Source organism: Thunnus albacares, chromosome 6, assembly GCF_914725855.1.
Source record: "Thunnus albacares chromosome 6, fThuAlb1.1, whole genome shotgun sequence".
Taxonomy (NCBI): domain Eukaryota; kingdom Metazoa; phylum Chordata; class Actinopteri; order Scombriformes; family Scombridae; genus Thunnus; species Thunnus albacares.
In genome coordinates, this window is record NC_058111.1 from 11,019,896 (window position 1) to 11,038,203 (window position 18,308).

Consider the following 18,308-nt stretch of genomic DNA (forward strand, 5'->3'; position numbering starts at 1 on the left):
TGATTTGGTTTCTCTGTGGAACTTAAGATAAATATAGAAAAACACCAACCATATCCTTTCAGAGAATGTTGACAAATGACCAAAAGAACATGTATAGTTTGAACTTTTTTATTCATCCTTTTTTTTTTTTTAGTTCTTTTTACTTTTTTGCTTTACGAAACAAATGTTTGCAGATGTCCTATGAATAAACAACAGCACCCTTTCTCCTTAAAAAAACAGGGATCATTACCCCTGTCTTGTCAAGAAAAGAGACTCTTCTTGTCCAATTACAACCTCTCCAGATTCCCAAAGTGACTCTTATTTCCTGTATTTGACATTCGTTTAAGTGCATTAGTAGACAACATAACCATTTCGATTAATGTGCAATAGCTGAGTTTATGGTCAATGCGAAAAGATATTTACATTGCAGCTATGACTCACATTAACTGTCTTTTTCATCACTTGAGTTAGTGTCAGAACTGGAGAGGGAGACAATCACAATGCAAGGAGTCTCCTTTCAAGCACAGCCTTCGTAAACAGCAACCTTTACCTACATCATTATCATCATCGTCATCATCATCATCATCATCATCATCATCATCATCATCATCATCAGGATTAACTAGACTCTTTTGTCATACCTGTTTTCCTCCAGTAAGACAAAAAGGTTAATAGATAGAATGGTTTAAAATAAAGTTTAGTGATTGTGCTTTTAAAACCAAAGTAAAACAAATAACAAACATTGACGACAACACGAAACATAACAGTGCATTACAAAAAAAGGAGAAAAAAAAAAAAAAAAGAAAAATCCCAAAGTGGCACTTTCTTGGGGCAGCTAAATAATATAGCAATTTACAACATGGATGGAAATGATAAAATAATTATATTTACTGGCATAATAAAATTAGAATTCGCAAAATAAAACGAGGAAGACAAATTTGAGGTACCACAATGGGTAAAAACAAGAGGACATCATGTATACACGTATATTTACAGACAGTCCACCCCCCCCTCTGCTTGCAGCTTTTTTATTACAGTAACATCTGACTGTATTGGCTCTCCAAAGTTCTTGTCAAGGCAAGCTGAGTCATGTCAATGTCTGGAGTAGGATTTCACTCCATATTGCATTGGAATTAAACATAAATATCCTACTGCACATTTTGTTTTGAATGCACCATTCTTTTATCTTCAGACACTCTTTCCTTTTTTTTTTTTAAATGGACATAGAAAATGATAAGTTAGAAAAAACCCATTTGTCTGTTTTCCAGATGTAAAGAAACACTACTGATGTACAGTATGATGGCAGCCAACATGATGGTGCAATACTGAGATATTTAAAATTGTAAGAGAAACAATGGTGCTCCACTCTTGGAAAAATCAGGACAGTTCCTCCTGTTCGCCCTCTCTATTCTTCAGCTTTCTACCATCTGGGTGGAAAAAACAAACAATTTAGTTAGCATCCATCTTTCAGAACAGTCAGTCATAATTGTGTAAATCTGCTACAGTCGGATCTGTTTAGGGAGAGCTTGTCAACTTGATAACCGTCTGTACCTCTAGCTCTTCATCTCCTGGTTGGAAGGCCCCCGTGGTGTTCAGGCCCATGTCTGCAGGGTTTCTGCGGCCTCCTTCTCCTCTCCGCCGGCCCCCTGAGCCCCTGGAGGACATGGAGCTGGAGGAGCTTGGGTCTCGGGGACTGTTGACTATGGGGAACTGTGGTCGGCTATAGGGCAGAATGTCCTCTGTACCTAGGGACACAGAGCACACATGTTGAAGGTGTTGAGGTTTTCAGAAAGCATATAAACAGAAATACTGCAGATGGAATAGAGGGATTCCTTCACATTTAACTTGATGTTGTACCTGCATGTTGGCGTGCCTTATTTGCGTTGCTACCCTCATGTTTATTCCCTTTCCCTCCATGAGCAGTCTTTTGTCTCTCCTGAGCCTCTTTGCGTTCAGATGAGCTGGTTCTGGGGTCTGAGCCCTCTCTGGGCCGATAGCCCCCCGTTCCTCCTCTCTTGTCTCGACCCTCTCCTGCCTTGGGGGAAATCACTCCCCGGCCCTCCAGGGCTGCCTTGGAGGGGTGTGTAGGGGACTTGAGCACTGCTGGAGGTGGGATGGGCGGAGGTGGGAGATCTGAAGGATAAACACAGGAAGTAAGAACACATTAACCACCAAGATCAAAAAACTAGGGTTTTGGTAATTACACAAGACCGGGGGACATGAATCTGTATACTCTTGAAACTTAAGTGTGTATCATCTGTCACTCAGTTGTCTCACACCTGCAAGGTGATACACAAACACAGCTGCAGTATGTGTACATACACTCAGAGCTGTACACACGGCTATGCCCAACGGAAACTCCTCCGAGCAGACAGTAAACAGAACAGATGACATTGAAGAGGCTGTATCTTGGCAGAGAGTTTTCGAGATTTGAATGAGAGGCAAGAGAGGAGGAAGAAGTGAGCGTGACGGTCAGCAGCTGGCTCTCTGACCTGCTCGACTTCCCCCGTCGATGAATCAATGCCGCTTGTCCTTGAGCCATTATTCATATGAGGCCAGCCAGTGGGCCGCCTGGCCTCTCACACATCACATAGCCATCTAAACAAAACGCCAAGAGAAAAGCCTTGTCTGCCTGCGATCGATGGCTTTTCATCTTCAAATCAGCTTCCGACCTGAAGGATGGTTTTGTCAGCAGCCAGACCCCATAATCCACATAGGATTAGAAAGTTAATAAACGGCAGCAAGTGCAAACTCTTACACCTTGTATCCACCTTGTATAAGCCGAGAGACACTTTAAAGATTGTAGAACGCCGGACTTTGAGGAGAATCAAAGCTTTTATTTCTTTTTTACACACAAAAGGCTAATGGGGCAGGTGATGTCTTTGCTGTGTCTTGTTGGCGGAATCAGGCGGCTTCAATACACTTTTCTGATTATCCTCCACCTCCGTCCACTCCTCCTGAATACAAAAGGGGACCAGTCAATATCATACAGCAGAGAGGCGTCCGCAGTTTTTTAATATCTCTCTTGCCTCCTGAGTCCTGCCTCAGTCAGAGCCCGATCAATGCCACAGTCTGTGAGATATAGCTCACTACAAGGGAGGAGCAAAGCGCCAGTTAGATTTATGAGGAAATATCGGCGAGGACAGCTCTGGTCTGAAAAGTGTCTCTGCGCTTGCCAAGGAGGGTGTTTCGGAGGTCTTGGTGGTTAATTAGGCAGAGACGGATCAAAAGAGACTGGAAAGGGTTAAGTTGAGAGAGGAGATAGACAAAGGCATTAGAGTCAAACACAATATGAATCTTGGGGGGGAATATAACTTGGGTGTTTCCACATCCACTGTGCAAACAAGAGTAAAATGAGTAGGTCAAAGAGGGGTAAGGGGTGGGGAAGGGAGGTGGCTGGGGCGTTTGGGGGGTTGTCTCCCTTGCTGGTTCAGTTGTTTTTCTGCCTTTAACCAATGGTATGTTTGTGTATTTATAGTGCTGTTGTCTGGATAGTATTCTCAGTTTGAAGTAACTGGAAAGGTAGAGTCATGTAAAAATTACAGGAACATACAGTACATCATGTTGCGTGTGTAGCAAACACGGTCAGTATTTTCTTTCTTTTGTCCTCATTTAAATTTCATTAAAACACCTTTCCTCACCTATCACCTCAGCACCAGTCTTCCAGACCACAGACGGGTACGTGGGGTGGGGGTGGACAGGGAGACAGAGGAGAGGGAGACAGGAGAGGCAATAACCTCCAAATGAAAAACAATCCATTCAGATCAAATGCAATCAGCAGGAGCACTGATGGACAGACAGAGCTGCAGAGCTGTCAGTCCGCCCCCTCGGTGCTCAAACAAAGACAGAGGAGAGTGGAGCATGGGAGAAGAGGAGAGAGTGGAGAGGGATGGAGAGATCACTCCAAAGGGAGGGGCAGCGGATGGGAAGGAGCCAGGATATAAGGATGATGGCAGGAGGCGGCAATTCGAGGGGGGGCGTTGGATTTTCTGCAGTGATATAGCTGGTCTGGCTCCCAGTGAGCTGGATATTAAATCTCCCTGTCAAGTGCTTCCAACACTCAAGGACACCTGACACTAAGAGGAGAGCCAGCTCTTGGACAGCACATACTGTACACACCATAGTGAATGCGTGCACACACATACTCACATATAGATACATTTTACGAAATTATATTTCTATGAGATCAAAGTGAAACAGAGTGGCTTCCCACTGTTAGACTGTGTGTTGTATCGAATGATGCTGTAAAAAGTCAATTGCTCTTTTACTTAACAAGGTTAAAGCTTTTTCTTCTGTGTACAGCTGCTCCGGTATTTAGCCCCTGTTTGGTTTATGTTCGGCCCCTGTCGAGTGAAAGGTGGCACTTCGGTACGAGCCAGAGCACCTGGATCAATTTCATTAGTGGCTAGAGTGGAGAGACATCCCAGTGTCAGCATAGCCAAGCTGGGCAGAGCTCCCCTGAGAGAACCCCCACTCTACTCCTTTCCACCACGGCCCTGGCCTCCAGCCCACCACTTGCCCAATCTGTTCAGCACCGCCTCAGATTAGGACTGATGCAATGTATGCATGTGCATAAACACATGAGAGAAGATGATTAAAACTCTGGCTCATTGCAAGCCCATACTCAGTTATTTGCAGATTGTATATCACAGTAAAGCGCACTTTTCCCTTCCTTATCTGTAGAGGGAATAGAGGGAGAGCCATTGATACAAACTGGCCATCTGTGTACTTGCGGGATACAGCTAACCTGCTACTGCCGCTACATGTCTGTCTCTCGAACTGTCTGTTGGCTGCTATAAAGTCATAAATACCTCAATCAAGAAAAAAAGTCCAAATTTTCTGGTTCCAGCTTTTAAAATGTGAATAATTGTTGATTACTATGATAGTAAACTGAATATCTTTGAGTTGTGGACTGTTGGACGAGACAAAAGACAAATTTAATTTACCAATTTAGATTGCTTGATGTTAATTCTTTATGTAAGAATCTAAAAGCAACAACATTTATACCCAGCTAGAGTAACATGATTTTTACAGGATTTTTTACAGGATTTATTTAATTTTGAAATATGTACCTTCATTATAGGCTTCACGTCGCTGGTTCCCTTGATGGGCCGCAGGATGCTGTTTCTGCTTCTTAGGAGGCCTCCTGTGTACAGCTGCCATACTCATGTTGCTGTCTGTAGATACCGGGCTGCTAGGACGGTGGCCTGATGGGTTTATTTGGTATTTTCGTGCTGTGAAAAGAAACAGGAAAAGTTTGTGTTTTCCATTCCTTTAAATTCTTGCAGTGACATTTCTTGTGGATGCGTATATTAAAACCAACCTGAAGCTCCTCCGACTTCCTGGCCTTGTGTGTTGGGATATTTAGCCACCCTGAGGCCTGTATATTCTGCAGCCGCTGCAACGGCTTGAGCAAAGTCGGCATCAGTGAAAAAGGATCCATCTGATGAGCTGACGGCGCTGGATCTCCCTGAAGAGACATTATCCTCTTCAGAGGCCGACCCCCATCCGTTGATCATGGAGCCGGTCACAGAGCTCTCCAGGTCACCCATGCTGGATGCAGGCGTCTGTTCAAGCCCTCGCAGCAGCAACCTTCTCGGATGCATCTGGGGATGGTGAGGGTGTGTATGGGGGTGGGTGTGGTGGTAGTGCATCTTGGCCACCTCTGCATCTGTCTCGTCACCCTCCTCCTCTTCCTCCAATATCTCCTCTTCTTCCTCCATACCATCAGTGTCCAAGGCCAGTGGGCTGGTGATGTACCCATATGTGTGTGATGGGGAGAGGGGCCTTGGAGGGGGTGGGGGGCTCACAGCATGGCGCCTGCAAAGGATGAGGTATCAGAATCCAAACAAAACAAATCCCAACTAAAAGGTTCATCAAATTGACCAACAAATTATGAAAGGATCATACTGCTGGTTGTGCATGTATTTAGCCAATTAACTACAAATGTGTACTTTACATTACTGCTTACCATTTTCTACAGAATACCAAAGCTACAATCATTTGAGAGACAACTCCTACTGTATGTTGTTCAGAAATCAGACACAGATGATAAACAATAAGAAATCATAGACGTCAAGGATGATGTTTGGATTTAAAAAGACTTGATAGTGTGATCATTTCTTTGAATACAATAACAAGGAGAGTCTTCAAGATAGTTCCTGCTCTCAACTGGATCACCACCTAATTTAATAATGATAATACACTTTGATCAAAAAAATCTTGGTCATATCTTAGCCAACTTTCAAATTCTTGCAAGTTGATTTTAATGCTGTGCTGAACTGAAATAAAACGTTCCCTGGAAAGTAGGAAATTAATCTAAAAATGGAGATCCGCTTTTGGAAAATAGCCAACAGTGCTGCGCAATATACAGAATATGTAGTTAATGGGCTATAACACGGAAAACGGTTATGAATTTCAAATACTCTGGAGATCACGTTGCTCTATGAGGCTTTAAAAATGAGATACACTTCCTGAACATCTTGACATAGCCTGATCACTCTTCTTCTGCTGTTCTGCTACTTCTGTTTGATGTCGGGCAGGTGTACCTGCGTTCGTGGCTGTCAGGTGCATCCTGGAGCATCGGCTGCATCTCCTCCTGGGGCGAGGGGGTAAGAGTGGCTGTGGACTGGTGACTGTAAGATACAGCAGCAGGAGAAGAGGCTGTTCCTCGGATGGGGGGAGTGGGTCCCCTTTCCATTTCCTCTTCTTCCTCCAGCTCATCAGGCTGCAGGTACATGTGAGAGGGGGGCATGGAGCACTGCATGTCTGGGTCACAGCTGCCAACAGAGAGAAACAAGCCTTGTTACCTTCATATCACTCGCTGAAAACATGTTTTCATATACTGAAGCCAGGAAAACATTACTAAATATTCATGCCATCCTTCTATCAAGGTTTGACATGAACCTTGCACTAATAGATAAGAAAACCTTTGGGGGAATTGCTTGCAATGGATGTGAGAAACAGGAGAAAAGGCAGGAAGAATGAACTAGTATTTAAATATAGTGTGTGTGTGTGTGCTTGCTTGTCAGATTGTCTGTGTCTTTGTGTCTGTGCATGTCCCACCTTTGTACCATCGATAGAGAATACTCCTCTGTGCTCCGACTTGGGGGTGGGTTTGCAGGGGGAGGGGGCAGGAGGTCAGCCCAATTCATTGTGCTCTGTTTGGGTAGTTTGGGGGTGCGCACTCCCTTCTTCTGACCCTGACTCCCTGCTCAAAAAGAAAGGGGGAAAAAAAAAACAACACTCTGTCAGTCACAAGACACCTACTAGCTATTCTAGCTGTCTCAGAAAAACACATAAATTATTAATGCGAAGAAATCACAAGGTAATGAGTAAGGAATTGACAGCAGATAAAATGCATTAACAAGACTGACTGACAAAGAAAGGCTCGTTTTACACATGAGAGTGCAAAGGCTAATGCAACCCCACTTTATGCAAGTGTGCACACATACCTCTCAGTTATTAAATGATGTGAAATACTATAAAAGGCAGTCATTTCCCCACAACGGTATTACCCCGTACCAGGAGAAAAGGTAGGAAGAAAACAGCAAAAAAGGGTCCAATTAATACCAAACTATTAGAATTGTGAACCAATGAGCTGTGAGGTGCAGCGAGCACTAAAGGCTTAATGACTTGAACTTGAAATGCAATATCAGAATGGATACATGGCATTAAGGTGGCAGTGTTGCATGCCATTTGCAATGTGTTATCATTTGTCCTTGTCCACCGACAGACATTGAGGCCCTGATGAAATTAGGTTGCTCCATACTGGAATTAAAGTAAAGCCAATTAACGAAAGCAATGCAAACTAAGCAAGGGCAAACAGAAAATAAAATAGAAAGCAGGAAAACAAAAAAAAACAGAGTTAATAAAAAAAGATCCTTTTGTGTAATTTGCTTTAAACATTTCTTGGATGACATTGCACTCAGAAAACAAAAAGGCACAAGCAAACGCCTGGCCTTTGTTTGGAGGCACTGTTGTCAGTTTCCTCTTCTGTTTTTATTCAGCAATTTTCCACTTTCTGAAGGCATCTTCCTTTTAATTTTTCTTCAGGATAGGCTGACATGGAAATTAATCAAATTATCATTTTAAAGCATGCATTATTAGCGTCTCAAAGTGATTTATTGATTTTGAGGAAAACTGGAATCATCAAATGGAGCTTGGGGGGTGTATGTGATTATATGGTTCACAACAATAATAAGCTAGGAAAATACTTCAGCAAATAAATTAAAAGGAGAAAAAAAAGAATAAAACTTCAAACAACAAGAGAGACAGAGAGTCTTTGGATATGTTGATATTAAAACCTCAGTCTGCCTTTCTTGCAACTTTGTCTTTTATGCCCCAACCATCTTACCGGAGGTGCTACTGCTGCCTCGGTCAGAGCTGTTGTAGGAGCCCCCAGTGTGGCTGTCATGGCTGTGGTTGTAGGGGATAGTGGCTGGCATGGGGCTGTCACCTCCTCTGTAGCGGTCTGATGGTAGGGAGAATGGAGTGTACGGTTAGTTCAGCCCCGGGCAGATATCTTGCCAACACAGAAATGTTGAAGGAAAGCAACCACTTCATAATGGAAAAGGAAATGAACAGTTTGATCAGTAGCACAGAACTACTGTATACCGTATGAAATGACATTACACTGAGCAAAGCGTAGTGTTAAACATGCAGTTCATGCTTTATCATTTTCAGGTGAGTAGTTGAACACATGCAACATCTGCACAAAAATCTCAAAACTATCACACCAGATGTGGTTCCTTTCTGCAGGCACAACAGGGTGATGATAGCTTCGTTCAAAGTGTCTAAAGATCCAAGAGTTATCTTTGTCTTTCCTTTAGAAATCTGACACCAAAGATAATCCTCACACCTGCCTTCATCACAAAAAGACAACCCAGATACCGTACAATGACAGCAACTCAGACCCGGCCCACATTTAGCGGCAAAGATTACACATGATTGCATGGAGGGTGATGAGGGGTTACATGAATGCCATACAGACAGGCAGAAAGAAAGAGTGCCGACGCTTATGTTGACTGAAAAGGAGCGAGACACAACCAAGGAAAATATGAGCATGAAACTCTTGTACAGGCTTCCACAGTGGGGCTGAAAGAGCCGGGACAGGAGAGAACAGAGGGGAAAAATCAAGTGGAGGAAGATCATGGCTCGGAGTTGACCTCTTTAACCATGGCTGCTGGGTATCCCACACACTCACCCTTGTTCAACTTGTTTTGCTCCATGATGTTGTACTGCAGCTGGGAGCCCATTTCCTGCTTCTGCTGATGGGCTGAGGTGGGCTTCCAACAGTGTTTCTCATTCACCTCCCCTCCACCCCCAAGTCCTCCTCCACTCCCTCCAGTCCCTCTGTCTGTGTTCATGTTGTTGCCCATGATGGAGGACTGGATGAGCTGGGTGGTGGCGTAAGGTGTAGGCTGGCCCCCCGGACCCACAAAGCGGCCATCTTTCAGGTTGGGGCTGTTGAAGGTCTTCATCTCATTGATCTTGTTAGACAAGTCCACATCTCCATAGACTCCTGACTCTGGCACCATGAGGTTGGTCTGCTTGTTTTCCATCTGGTTGTTATAATTGGCGATGCAGTCGGCTGGAGAACATGAGGAGGGTTATTTAGTCAATCTCGTCTACTGCTGATCAGCTTAGCAGCAGTATGCCAGTTCGGTAAATGCTTTGAAACAATAGGGCATCGTCATCTGATGTACTGCAGAGCTGAAAGCATTTATTTGAGGAAAGGGAAAGACATTTACATATTCATTTCAAGCTTTTGAAGGATCACCGTGCCCAACAAAGAGACATTTCTATTTAAGTTTAAAGTCTCAGTTTTGTTTGCCAAATGATGATCTACTTTAGGTGAGTGACACAGGTGGTATTACACCTTTCTCACACTTTCCTCTGTCTCACCCATGACTCAATGTGGGTGTCATCTCTGTTCTTTTCCATCTGACGGTGGGAGCGTCTTTGCTCATTGAGAGGGACAGAGAGACATGTCTGTATCAAAGACCTGGAATGAGGCGTGCAGTAAAAGCACAGCGCTACTGACAGATCCAATTTTCCCTGGCTCATAAAATATTCAAATCCTCCAGCAGATCTGAGAGCCAGCCTTGCGGTAAATACCAAGGACGGCCATAGGTGCACACAGCTCGTGCCACGCGCCTCACATTTCAGCAGCACGGAACAGCTCGACACTTCAAAGGTTGATGTGTGAAAGCGCCCCTATGGCTGAGATAAAGGGACATTAACTCCTATTTCTTTGCTCTGTCACCTAGCCAGTGATCCTCTTAATGTTCACAGAGTTTAGGTTTGGCACACACACAAAGCATGCGTCTGGCAAGCTCCTTAGCGTCATACAGTGGGGTGTCATGCGAAGAGTGAGGGCTGCCTTTAGCCTGTTATTCCCTGTTAAACATCTCACACCATGTTAAGGTAGAGTTAAACACTTCAACCTCAGAAGGGTGATTAGCACAAAGAAAAAACAGAACTTGACGAATATAAAGTCTACAAGATGAATTATTAATCCTCATTGGGAAAGGTCTGAGGTACAGGAACTAGTGAATGGCTGGATGGATATTTGGCAGAACAGCTGGATGGGAATTATGGGCTACCCTTAAAGGCATAGTCCCAATGTGCATAATTTAGAATATATAAAGCATTTCATTGCAGTCCAAGTTTCCGAGGTTAGGGTTGTTTAAGACTTGAGTCATGGCTGCAAATTCAACATTCAACAACATTAAGATATGTGTCATCCAAACTGAAGTTTTTTGGCTGCCAGTGTTACTCTGTTCTCTTTTTAGATAAGTCACTGTGTGTATGAGTATATACAACAGTGTATGTGCTCCCTATGATATCAGGCCAAATATTCTCCCTTTTGTTTACATCTGTATTAGCGTTAAATAAACTAAAAGGCCACCTGGTGGTGTTCCATAAGTCTCTTCCCTTTTTTCCTCTCCACCTACCCTACTTTACTTTATGTCATCCATGCTCTATACCTCTGCCCATATATTTCAGAGTATGCTTTAGCATATACTTAATCCTCATCACTTATTTCCTCCCTCTTCCATCTGGTGTTCCAGGTGCACCTTTCTCCCTCTATCATTCTCTCTTTCTCTCTTACTCTGGTTTTGGCCACCGCCTGTAGTCCAGCCTTGACCTCTTCGCCCGCTGCACATTTCTTAAATAACTGAGCACTTAGAGGAAATTACATTACTGGCTATAACAACAGTATGGAAATCAGCAGAGCAATTCGATTAGCAACAGAGTAGAGCCATAAGCCCCTCTCAGTGTGCTCCTTTTATTTCCTGCCTAAAACAGCTCTACTTTAACCTCAGATAAATCAAATACACAAGCACACTGGCACTCTTAATCCTAATATTTCTCCAGTTTTTTTCTTGTGGAGACCCACAGAAAGGAGAGATACACAGAACAACTCTCCAGGGAGCTAACCCAGATATCAGATTTTACTTTCTTTTGCTCTGCAGATCCCCTAGCGCCTACATTTCTTATCTCTACAGTTATTTTGTCAAGGACTGCATCATTGCATTTCAAGGGAGTGTCGGTTGTTGCCTACGTATGGAAGCGTCGACAGGGCGTACCTGGGCGGCTGTATGTCGCCAAGTTGCTGTCACTGTTGCCATTGCCTGCAGTGCAGCAGTTGATGCTGCAGTCGTTGTGGTTGGAGCAGGAGTTGGGCCATGTGTCAGCTAGCCAGGGCTGAGTGGCAGATTCCCCAATGTTTAGCAAACCAGGCCTGCAAAAAATGGGACCAAATGGTTAACAATAGCAAGAAGCTGAGCCAACACCACAATGACATTTATGTGAATGAACTGAAACACCCGCAGTAACATAATATTTGAAAGAGAGGATTATGGTTAGTTTATTTATCCAGCAGCTGAGAATAGAAAAAACTAGAAATCCGGCTTTAGTACTTTTTGCCTTTTGGCCGTACAAACACAAACACACACACACTCACACACACAAACACTGGCCTTAGCGGCACATTAGAAAAAAGCCCAGCTAAATAGATTGTGTGTGCTTGACTTGGCCACAGCCGATGACACTTTCCCTGAGCCCTCGTGAGCATTAGCGATCCGCCTGGATTAGACAGCCAGATAAAATTCACTCCCGATGTTGCAAAATGCACGTCCTGAACAGCCAGTGAACCACAAATGCTCCCTGAGTAGATTCCATGGTGTCACACGACATCTCTATCATTTTAAAAGATTTTTTTTTTTTTTTTTTTTTTTTTTTTTAAAGCTGTATGGAAGGAAGGAAGTGAAACTCTAGTCCCAGAAGAGAAACCCATGCAGCTAATTATCTGGACATCAATCTCCATTGTTTCCATTTCTTGCTCCTGTTTCTTTGCCTTTTAATCCCAATACAATCCAAGATCACTTGTTCAACAGGATTCTACTGTACAACATGACCTCGGGCCAAACACTGCCTGTTAAAAGAGCTGAGAATAAATAACCTTCTATTGCTCATGAAATGAATCAATCTAGCATGCAAAGGAAATGCAGGCTACTCTACCAGGGCCATATATTGTTTCAGTATTCAAATCTCCACAGAATGACTCCCAGTTTGCATATCCCAACACTGAATTAGCATTGAATTACGTTACCTCATTCCCACTCAAATGACTCATTTCTTGGATTCATTTTGGGTAATGAACACATTTGTCTTGTACTGCCAAATACAATCTCACAATAGCTCCTCAATCACCCCGGCAGTTGTATGTTGATATTGAATGGCCATTGTCTTTGTGCAGAGCTGACACAGCCTTGCTGCATATGGGATTCAATCATAGAACTGGATAATATAATGAATATAGTTTTACTGCTGATGGCTCCAAGCTAACTGCTCATTAACACATCAACACACAAATATACACATAACAGCATTGCGTACATTCTGTACTCTGAGTAAAGAGAGTGCAACAAATGAATATATATTCCTCTTATTGTCCGCATACTCAATTTTCACCATTTTCCAGCTGTATGAAAACATGCCAAACGTCATCCAGTGGATCAACAAATAAATGTTTGCAAGTTTACGCAGTGTTTGCCAAGCCTTAACCTCTATTGTCTCACTGTTGAGTTCAATGCACCATTCCACAACATGAAGAGGTGTGCTGTTGCTGCTATGTGTGTGGACGAATCTCCATGAATGTTTTATGGTGATGCTATGGCACAGCCTTGTGGTTGGATGTGGCTCTCCACCATATGGGATGAGGATGGGCTCCTGGCAGACTGTATGGGGCTTTGTTCCTGTTAGTATCATAACATACTTTATCCACCTCCTCAGCCCTCTTCCTCTCTACCCTGCTTTAGAAAGTCACAGCACTCCCCCTAGTGTTTGTCAAAGAAAAGCACACTTGCCCAACCCTGCAACATCTATTCAAGAGGTTTACCATCCTATTGTGTTTGAGATTCAGCTCTAATTATCATTCTGTTCTCTAAAATGTTCTTTATGTTTGTAATATCATCATACACACTCTTCATATAAGCAGTAAATTCTCTCTTACCTTCCAGCGCTGCTCACTCCCTCTCCACCTCTCTGATATGCCACTGAAAGGAGAGACAATAATGAGTTTCCAACATGATTTCATCACTGTAATTAGTCATCACATCATCATCTCGGCCATTGTCATACAAGGTCAACACAATATTATCAATTTGATTTTGAATTGTCAAGCTTAGCTTAGTGAGTGATGATGGTGGGTATGCTTCTTTTGTACGAGTGTGCGTGCGCAGTTCAAGTGAGCATGTGTGTGTGTGTGTGTGTGGCATAATTTCGGCTGAGTCACACACAGCAACAGGAGCAGGAGGATATGTAAGAGGCTTATGAAGAACAGAGATGCAGAGCTCTTTGGTTGTCTGGCTCGGGTTCAGTGTGTTTGAAGCTCTGCACGCTGCAAGTTGGACTCTTTCAAGAAGCTCTAAGCTGCCGGTGTGTGAAGGAGAGATAAACTTCCAACTTTAATTACAATCTCTTCCCCGAGAGGAGAGAAGGTGGAAGAGGGGTAGGTAGGGCCTTAGCTGTGTCGATTCCCTGTCTATTTTTCAAAACAGGGAATGGGTTTTGGCCTCTGCATGTAGCCAGAGGAGCTCTTAGATTAGCTCTCTAATGCAAACCAAAGTATCACAATCTGGTTCTAGATTAAAATCAGCATAATGTACTGTAACGTCCTGGTTTTCCACTGAGTACCAGGGCAGGGATTTTCCTCTTAAAGAAACAGAAACCTAACCACACAAGCAAAGAGTGTGTTTCACCTGAAAGATTTCCAGCAGATCCTGAAACAATCTTGCAACTACAAAATTATTCTGCCTGATTGCAAGCCTCAAGGCAGACAGAAACAACACTACTACTGTTTAGATATGAACTCTGCACAGACAGGATCAGCCAGTAGAACCACAAACACACAGTACAGTATTGTCTCACTTTTACTTCCTCTCACCTATTCACTGTGCCACATTTGCCATTGCACTAAGAACTGCCAACACCCCTGACACACCTCCGAGGAACAAAGAATTTCAGACAAATGAAAGTCCACGAGAGAAAGAAAAAAAAACAGGGAGGGGGCTGTAAATACAACCTCACAGAGAGAGAAAGATAGAGAGGCACAGAGAGAGCTTTTCTGTTATCTGTTTTACGCTGTGTCACTTCAATTCACAGATAACCTCCTTAGCTCTGCTGCCGCTCGCCTATCTAATTGGTGTGTTGGAGTGCGGGTGATGTGTCATTCTCTTAAATCTCATATGTGGTTGCTAGCAGCCCTTTGATCAAGTTACCACTAGTTTTAACAGCCTCTCAGTAGTGCAGTCTGCTCCTCTTTGAGCATTACATTCTGACAACCCCAAACATTTGGTGGAACATTTATTTCTAGGTAGATCTTTAAGCTCTGGTAATGATTGGCTCCTTTTATTTAATAGTGTCCCTCGCTGACTAAACATTCTGTCGCTCTCATCTATTAGGACCGCTGCTGCTCAGTGTTTCAAAAATCAAATATAGTAAAAATGTCCGGTGCACAAATTCAGTGAATACATGAAAACAGTATGAGGAGTGCTTACCTGTAGGTGTGAAAGTAAAGGATGGCACTGTCGGGAGACAAAAAAGGGAAATAAAATTAGGGGAAAAAACCTTGAATTGAATTATTGTGCATCAACAATATCTGAAATCAGTTCCTTTGACATAATTTATCTTCTTTATCTCTACATAGATTCTGTTCAAGTACACAAATATATTCATTACAATTACTCCCCAGTTATGTACAACACTTTCACAAAAAGTATTTTAGCCTGTCTTCACACGCTACATGCTGCCCTCTAGTCTTTGATCCCCTCAGTTATCCCTGGACCCCAACTGGGGGAAAGTGAGTGTTGAGGCAGCTGCTGGTTCAAATCCTGGCCCAGACTGTCAGAGGCCTGCTGGGAGGGGGTCACACACCAGGGAGATATCTGTTGCTATCTCTTACACTCACATCATCACCCACACAGCTCAATTACTCACACTTTGTCATGGAAGGTGCCCTACAGAAAATTACTGTAGGAAGATTTACTTTGTGTCTATAATGGCTATTGTGGTCTGTGGGTATCTTCTCTTTCTATAAAATGCACTTTGTTGCAGTGTATTGTTTCCTTCTTTGAAAACCCACAGAATAAATACTAGAGTAAAAATAGCTGTTGATGCAACATTGCACCATGCTGGTAGTCATCCAGTTCACTGCCTTCAATCTGCTTCTTTTTTTTTTTTTCTTAAGACATGCTGCACTCAACCTAAAACTGCATCTGAGTGAGACACCTGAGAAGAGAGATATTGCTGTTGTAACATTTTCATGTCCTCAATTAATCCATGCAGTATCTGTGTCAACAAATGTCCAGTAAATGACACAATCATTTTATCATGTTCGAATATCTCCTCCTGATGCTCAAATGAGTCTAAAGATTTGAGCTTTCGGATGGCTTTTATCAGTTTGATGAAAGCCTTTGAAGAGGAGACAGACTTAACACTTGGTAGGCAAAACAATCTGTGATAAATATAACCTTCAAACTCAAGAATAACGTTTCCACAGCTGAAAGATGGTCAGTTCCAGAGTAGATTCAGTTGTAACTGCACTGTGACTCAGCAATTATTTATTTGCTGCAATTTTAGGATTTTATTTCTGATTTGTTTGGATTATTGTCTCCAGCATCATGTAATAACACTTGCACTATGTTGGTTTGCACAATTACATTCATTGTCAGGGAAAAAAGAACAAAAAAAACCCAACTACCATATACTACTGGAATATGACAACATCAACGTACACTGTAGCTGTGCACACACACGTACACAAGTCCCAATTCGACCTATTTCACCCTGAATGCCGATTATTGCTTCATGTGGTTGCAATTATGCTCTTTTCAAAACATTCTTAGTTACCAGTTCCAACAAAGACCTTGGCCTCTTGTGGTCTGGGTGTATGAGGAGAAGAAGAGGGGGGGGGGGGGCATGTCTGCCTACTGTGCCTCTGAAGAGCTTTTTCAGTTTATGTGAGTAAACATCAGCATATAGAATCACAGAGAGCTGGAGGGTAACCTCGGCCTACACGGTATGCTTCTGTATCACCTGGCGAACCTGATGAAGATGTCTCAGCTTGCAGGCATACCATTTCTTCACATAGCAAAACTAACTCATATTACTAACAACATATTAACTATTAATGTGTTATCAGACTTACATGATCAAGATATCCTTTGAAATGTCATATTGGTTTTATTTATTTTTATATTAAGTAGCATAAACCATAATGAAAAATCTGAAGTTCTGAACACAGGTGGGTGTAAAAGACTTGAAGTTGACGGTTAAGTCTTTTAAGACAGCTTAAGGAAAAGCTTAGCTGAGGTGTTTCTCACTTTCACATGAGTCACATGACACACCACTGTTAGCATGACCGCAGTGGATTCAAAACATGGATCTAGTCTGTTTTCTGTGTGACAGCCCCAGATTAGCAACAGCTAAGTCTGCCTATTGTCTGTGTGTGTCTTAGGGTTGAAGGGTGGATCTCCTCTAACCCTGGCAGTCAGTAGTAAACCTGAGCCCAAGAGTGGGGAATAGTGCAGGTAACGCTCACAGGCAGCAGCTGCACAGCCCAAGGCCATACATTAAGTCAGCCCACACATAAATGAGACTCAGAAAGAAAGGCTAATAGCTCTCTTTATACTCTAACTATTGTGGGCAGAGGTTGGGCATGTCATGAACCCTGTCACTTTGACTCAAGTCAGGTAAAAACCCACTGGGTTACGCTGCAACTCTGAGAGCGCTGAAATGCACACAAAACACACATATGGCCAGGGATTCTTGGATTTTCAAAACATATGGGAAGTAGTCGCTATTAACAGGATTGCTCAATGCTCCACTCCTCCGTATCAAAAGGCCTTGCTCTAAAAGGACAGCGAGAGTACTTCAAGCTTGTGAAAATGTCAGTATGTCCTTCATAAAGAGGGATTATGGCAAGACAGTCTCTTTTTCTCAGCACAGTCAGAAGGGAGTTGCTAAAAGGGGAGTTGTTGGACCTCAAAATGTACTTTACTGAAAACACTCTTCACACGCCCTTGCAGAATCAGCATGACAGAAGTATGAAAAAGAAATAAAAGACGTCTTCATGCAGCACTCTCAGTGGGGGCTCACATCACATCTTAGTACTCTACTGGAGAATACCTCCACCTGGAGCGCTCCACAAAGACATCTTTCTATGTGTGACAGAGAGGATGTGAAATAGGTTGACAGCATTTGGGATGACAAAGATGGAGGGGACTGAATTGAAACAGAAAAAACACAGTACCACACTAATAGGCCAAATATTGCACTCTGCAATTTCTCACCAAATTTTGTAAGTGAGAGAACCTCCTCTAACCTCAAACCAGTAATGCAAATTGGAAATTCAAATGCAAAGTCCTAGTACTGTAAAATATTGCACACATGTTGCACACTGACCCTTGCGTATGCCTGCATAGCTGCTGGAGAGGCCGTTCCTCTTCTTTCGGTGTCTGTACAGCCAGATACTGAAGACCATGAGGATGATCCAGCAAGCAGCTCCTATGCCTGCAATAAAGGCCGGCTGCTTGACCACATCAGAGATCTGCTGGGACAGGGGGTTCTCCGGGTTCATGGTCTCTGACATTCGTCCAGATGCATCTGAGGATGGAGAATGGGGTAGTGATTGGAGGAGATGTAAGAGTGGGATTAGACAGGATAAAAAAGGTACATTTGGTGGTGCAAGAATTGGATGGCACACACAAAAGGAAAGGAGTTAGAAATGTGATAGCATAGCAGAGGAAATTTTAAAACCT

General features: G+C 43.1%; 1 protein-coding gene and 1 long non-coding RNA gene across 4 annotated transcripts in view; one reads left to right on the forward strand and one right to left on the reverse strand.

The window, feature by feature from the left end:
- Nucleotides 1-446: 446 nt before the first annotated feature.
- robo1 (roundabout, axon guidance receptor, homolog 1 (Drosophila)) overlaps nucleotides 447-18,308 on the reverse strand; it is a 128,400-nt gene continuing 110,538 nt past the window's right edge. For 2 of the 3 annotated variants that reach the window (XM_044353161.1, XM_044353160.1), the window contains 13 exons: nucleotides 17,953-18,153; nucleotides 15,048-15,074; nucleotides 13,502-13,544; nucleotides 11,574-11,728; nucleotides 9,185-9,571; nucleotides 8,336-8,452; nucleotides 7,045-7,189; nucleotides 6,528-6,758; nucleotides 5,303-5,799; nucleotides 5,052-5,213; nucleotides 1,837-2,112; nucleotides 1,531-1,724; nucleotides 447-1,406 (listed from right to left, as the gene is read on the reverse strand). In XM_044353161.1, the coding sequence (XP_044209096.1) occupies nucleotides 1,392-1,406; nucleotides 1,531-1,724; nucleotides 1,837-2,112; nucleotides 5,052-5,213; nucleotides 5,303-5,799; nucleotides 6,528-6,758; nucleotides 7,045-7,189; nucleotides 8,336-8,452; nucleotides 9,185-9,571; nucleotides 11,574-11,728; nucleotides 13,502-13,544; nucleotides 15,048-15,074; nucleotides 17,953-18,153 (2,450 nt within the window). In that variant the 3' untranslated portion in view covers nucleotides 447-1,391. The remainder of the gene's footprint in view (nucleotides 1,407-1,530; nucleotides 1,725-1,836; nucleotides 2,113-5,051; nucleotides 5,214-5,302; nucleotides 5,800-6,527; nucleotides 6,759-7,044; nucleotides 7,190-8,335; nucleotides 8,453-9,184; nucleotides 9,572-11,573; nucleotides 11,729-13,501; nucleotides 13,545-15,047; nucleotides 15,075-17,952; nucleotides 18,154-18,308) is intronic. The other variant, XM_044353162.1, reaches the window with a different exon arrangement.
- Nucleotides 6,631-18,308, forward strand: part of LOC122983445 — a 30,471-nt gene continuing 18,793 nt past the window's right edge. The window contains exon 1 of the long non-coding RNA XR_006403704.1: nucleotides 6,631-6,712. This is a non-coding gene — a long non-coding RNA (uncharacterized LOC122983445). The remainder of the gene's footprint in view (nucleotides 6,713-18,308) is intronic.